Here is a 5,696-nt window from a genome sequence, read left to right on the forward strand (position 1 = left end):
TAACATGAATGCTTCACAACCCTAAATTAGTTTCTTTTTCAGCTGAATAATGAAGGCAAGTGAAGTTTGATAGCTGAAGACGAAAGACTTTTCACTTCGTATATCATTAATTGATGTGACATATCTCACGTGGCATCGGATTAGCCAAAATATATATATTAATTGACATATATAAAATGTCAACTGGGAAACCGTTTAAAACTTGATAAAATGACTAAATTAATAGGCCATATACGAGTTTAGTGGTCTAATGTACAAAAAAAAATTGAAGGACCAAATTAGCCAAATATAAAAAGTTTCATATGCTACAGTGACATTATCTCTAAGATGAAATGCGGTGTATCGTCATGTGAGGACATGGGCTTGATTAACGAGTCAATAATAGAATCAGGGCCGGTCTATTCATTTTCAATGCCCGGGGCAAGATACTGAATTAATGCCCTAATATAAAAAACAATTTATATAGCAAAAATGAAATAAAATTTATAGCCAACTTAAATCAAGGTTATACAAACAAAACCATACAAAAATTCATTTAATACAATGTCTATGTTCATTTTTTGGAATCCAAATACATCTTATTTTATTTTAGTTAAAGACTTCGTACAAATTTACATTTGATACTTGAAATTTCCTAATTCGTTTAATCTTTGTTGTCACGGTACTTCAAAGAGAACTACAACCTGTAGTTAAGTATCCATAACCACAACCTGAAAAGAATATAAATTAGTCCAAAATTAACATTTCAAATTTTCAGAAATTACATAAACATAAGATTTTTAGAAATTTGATACATCATATTATTCAGATAACCTATTACATTTTCATATACATCAGATTTTCATCATTGGAATTCAAATAACAGAAATTCAATAGCAGAATTTTAATATCATAATTTGATAGATCCTTGTTGAATCTATCGTGTATCCCAAGCATTCTAACAAATTCACAGCAACAAAACACTCAATAATATGAGAAAATAAGATAGAATTCTCATTCATTCGAGAGGAATGGACTCTCCAAAAGAAGAAGTTCTTTACAAATCAATTCTTAGCTACTCAAAACAATAACCTACTAGGGGATAAATACTAACAAGACTCAGGGAAGTGGTCCCAAAAATAGACCCGAGACAAGGTTAGTGCTCCCACATAACCAATAACAGAAAAAATTCCAAAAAGGACCAAACTATCCCTAAAACTTCTAATAAAGCAAATCTGCTAAAAGCAATCAAGGCTAACTTGGGGCTTATCATAATTTCAGTATCAAAGATACATCAGTTTTTTAAAATAAGAACTTCAGCATCTTAATTCACTTAAGAATTTAAGATACATCAGATTTTCACATTACAGATTTTCAATATCACAATTTCAACATCAGAAATTCAAAATCAGATTATATAGAATTATAAAATTCAGAATCTTATAACGGATTTTGAAAATCAGGACGCACATATTAGATTTTCAATTAGAATTTAACATGCATCAGATTAATCAAAACTAAGAAAAAAACAATTGCATCAGAAATTTAAGAAAATCTTATAACATAAAACCTTATAAAAGTTTCAAGAAATTTAAGAAATTAAATTACCTCGAAAAATTAGGGAATTCATATCAGCCCTGGATCAAGAAGATTACAGCTTTGATGGATAACTTATTTTCCGCAGTAAGTTAGTTATATAAGAAAACTAAAATTTCATAAAATCAGGGAAATTTATAGCAGCCTTAGATTAAACTCTATTTACAATATTTGGGAAAACTTACATGGATCGATTAAGAGGACCGAATCATTTAAATACTCTTTGAAACTTCACTTTAATATGACCGATTAGAAGAGTGAATGATTGTCTGAATCTTCAGAAGAAGCAAAATTTGGAGGAGCAACACAACGAGAGTGAGAGAAGAGACCAGGACAGTTGGCTTGAATTAGACTAGATCGAGATTGATATTTTGAATGGTCCATCACCTTATAAACCAGACGCTTCATCTTCGTCATCTTCAATTATTATTGGTGGGTGCGTGGTTGGTGCTTGGATCGAGAAGTGGGAAGCGTGCGAAATCAAATTCCAATCAGCGTCAAATTAGGTCTAATTGTTAATAAGTGCTTCCGACTGCTCCTTTTTGAAATGCATTGGACGTGATAGCGAATAAAATATGGCCCGAATAACAAAATATATATAACAGACTTTGAAAGATTCATGCCCCTTCAAGATTTGTTGCCCTGGGCTTGGACCGGCCCTGAATAGAATCAAACAAAATGACATACACAAATTTTTCAAACCAAAAGAGCCAAACATATAATATTTACCACCATTGTCTTCCCGAGTGTTAAATGTGGTATACCTTACGGATCAATCATGTAATTGTACGTAAGTTTAATGTATTTATTTTAAAGAGTCTTAAATCTGGTATACCTTATGATTTTCTGTTTCTCTGTCCCAAATAAAATCTTGATTTTGATCGTCTCTCTCACACACACACAGAAACACATTCCCTTTTTCGCTGCTGGGTTGCATGTTCTTTCTTTCTCTCTCCATACTTTCCTTAATTCCTCCGCAATCTCACGTCTTTTTCACCAAATTCCTCTCTTTACAGCAAAACCCATATTAATAACACCCTCCGTCATCTCCCTCACTGTTAATTCACCCTAATTGCCAGCTACAAGACTAGGGTTTTCGCTTTTGCTATAGAAGAAAGGAATCGGATTCAAGCACAGTTGTTTTATCTCTTGCTCAAACTCTCTAAGTATCCCGATCGCAAAACCTTAGATTCCTAATTTAATCGAAAGTTGTAGCATAGTTCCGTCTTTCTCTCTCTTAGGGTTTGGATTTTGTTTGGTGTAATTAGGGCTTATGGAGGTTTAGAATCGAAGGAAAGCACCACTGTTCTTCTTTCCTCTCTCCTTTCTCTTGCTTTGTTTCTTCAGATTAATAGAAAACAATGGAGAAGTACGAGCTTGTAAAGGATATAGGATCTGGGAACTTCGGAGTTGCGAGGTTGATGAGGAACAAAGTTACTAAAGAGCTTGTTGCTATGAAATATATAGAAAGAGGACACAAGGTATATACGATTTTCCCCATATCTATAGTCTTAATTTTACTCAATTTTAATGTTATCTTATTCCAAGATGCTTGTTTTCTTATCTGAAACCCACTATACGCTAATTACAAGAATTTTTGTTCTATTTTGGTTGTAGATTGATGAGAATGTTGCTAGAGAAATCATCAATCATAGATCCCTTCGACATCCAAACATAATCCGATTTAGAGAGGTAATCTTGTCCTATTGTGTTTTTTCTACTCATCAAGATGGTATCCTTTTCAGTTTTCATCACACCATAGATTGTATTCTACGTGATATCTGCGGTGTACTTAATAGGTAGTACTCACCCCCACCCACCTTGCTATTGTGATGGAGTATGCTGCAGGCGGGGAGCTTTTTGAGAGGATTTGCAATGCTGGAAGATTCAGTGAAGACGAGGTCATAAAAATATAACAAGTGAAAACAGATTCCTTTCATTGAGATTACTTCCCTCCTCACTTTCTTGATATTATCTATCACTATTTCAGGCTAGATACTTCTTCCAACAGCTTATATCAGGAGTTCACTACTGCCATTTCATGGTAAAATGACATTACAATTGTATTTGCAGTTTTACATATCAGTTCAGTTTTATAAACATTACAATTGTATGTGCAGCAAATCTGCCATAGAGATTTGAAGCTTGAAAACACTCTTTTAGATGGAAGCCCTGCACCAAGGCTGAAAATTTGTGATTTTGGCTACTCAAAGGTATTCAATTCATTCTGTATATCCATGGTTAGGTTTATTTTGTAAATAAAAACCAGATGCTAATGGCTTCAGTTGTTGTTTTATGCAGTCATCACTGCTACACTCCAGACCCAAATCCACAGTGGGCACCCCTGCATACATTGCTCCTGAGGTTCTTTCTCGTAGAGAATATGATGGAAAGGTAAAGCATCTGACATCTGTGTATAATTGTTGATGATTTACATGTTTTTTCAAAGTTACAATTAGACTTGAAAAATACCATGTTTTTGGGGTTTGCAAACTTTGGTTTTGTGGTGTTTAGACAGCAGATGTTTGGTCTTGTGGAGTGACACTCTATGTGATGCTGGTGGGAGCATACCCTTTTGAAGATCAAGAAGATCCTAAAAACTTTAGGAAGACAATTCAAGTTAGTTTCTTTAGCATAAGGTTTCTTTCTTCTTGAGTCCTGACAGACTTTGACCTTTGACTTTTCTTTTTTTACTCAGCGAATAATGGCTGTTCAATACAAGATCCCAGACTATGTTCATATATCTCAAGATTGTAGACATCTTCTTTCTCGGATATTCGTTGCCAATGCATCAAGGGTATGTAATAATATGTATACTTTCAGTTTCTCAGTCAACATAAGAAAAAAGGTTTAAATTCAAGAAACAGTGACATATGATGTATTGGTTTTGTTGCAGAGAATTACCCTAAAAGAAATCAAAAGCCATCCATGGTTTGTTAAGAACTTGCCTAGGGAACTAACAGAAGCAGCACAAACTGCGTATTATCGAAAGGAAAACCCAACATTTTCCCCACAAAGTGTAGAAGAAATCATGAAAATTGTGGAGGAAGCAAGATCTCCTCCACCAGTTTCCCGATCACTTGGAGGGTATGGATGGGGTGATGATGATGAAGATGATGATGATAAAGAAGAGGAAGGAGAAGCAGAAGATGAAGGGGAAGATGAGTATGATAAGAGAGTCAAAGAAGCTCATGAAAGTGGAGAAATTGGTCCCATTTAAAATTCAATCTTTAAAGAGAGGATTTGTGTAAAAATGGAGGTTAAATAATGGAAGTAAGGCTGTAAATTTGTGTGGTATTATTATTATTATTATTATTTATGTCAAATAGTAGGTGTGTTTGGTTGGTGTGTGAGGACATGTGAGTATTGTTTGGTTTCAAGTTGCAGGGATTGACTTATTGACTTCTTTTTGGTAAAGATTTGTTATTATATTCTACATGTTTGATGTTTAGTTTAATGGTTTATGTTTTTGTAAATTACATGTAATTGTGTGGAAAAAGCAAGCTGTTTGTTTATTTTTGACTTAATATATTCTTAATCATCTAATGTAGACAACTATATATAGTTGTTTTATTTATTTATTTAGGGTTTGTTTGATAGTTGTTGATAGACATGTAAAAGACTGAATTAGAGATTTTTAATCACACTTGGTAAAAAACATATCCGAAAGCCAATTAAACTACAAAGAATGATGCGACTTGGGGGCTATTTGATTCCTTTTCAATATTGGTTGATTCATCTTTTCTTTTGTAATTATTTCCTTCCATTACTAGTTGATTCATCTTCGGTTTTGGTTAGATTTGTTGGATTTTTTGAATTTGTTCCTTTTATCTCAAGCGATTAGCTTTTATTTTTTGCATTATGTGAATTGGCTTCAATCCCTTCATGTCTATATATATGGTTTTGCAAATGATTTAATTTAATAAAGTTTTGCTTTTTTCACACTAGTCATGTTTATTTGTGATTAAAGCTTCGTAAATTGTTATGGATTTAATCTGTAATCATAGGTCGTGAAAAAGAAATAGTTTATTAGGGGTTTATTATCCTCGATTGGTTTATCTTCATTGTTTTCTATTAATTTTTTCCTCATTATTTACATTAATGTTATTGTGAATGAAGTA

At 33.1% G+C, this 5,696-nt stretch overlaps 1 protein-coding gene across 1 annotated transcript; it reads left to right on the forward strand.

Moving 5' to 3' along the window:
• Positions 1-2,471: 2,471 nt before the first annotated feature.
• LOC145053862 (serine/threonine-protein kinase SRK2A-like) lies at positions 2,472-5,032 on the forward strand. Its single transcript, XM_079001976.1, has 9 exons — positions 2,472-3,056; positions 3,193-3,267; positions 3,375-3,476; positions 3,566-3,619; positions 3,696-3,788; positions 3,877-3,969; positions 4,090-4,194; positions 4,274-4,372; positions 4,472-5,032. Exons 1-9 carry the CDS (start codon positions 2,937-2,939, stop codon positions 4,793-4,795), a joined length of 1,065 nt encoding a protein of 354 aa, XP_078858102.1. The 5' UTR covers positions 2,472-2,936; the 3' UTR covers positions 4,796-5,032.
• The last annotated feature ends 664 nt before the right edge of the window (positions 5,033-5,696 follow it).

This window comes from Lactuca serriola, chromosome 5 (genome assembly GCF_051521515.1).
Source record: "Lactuca serriola cultivar US96UC23 chromosome 5, Lser_US96UC23_V15, whole genome shotgun sequence".
NCBI classification, from domain to species: Eukaryota; Viridiplantae; Streptophyta; class Magnoliopsida; order Asterales; family Asteraceae; genus Lactuca; species Lactuca serriola.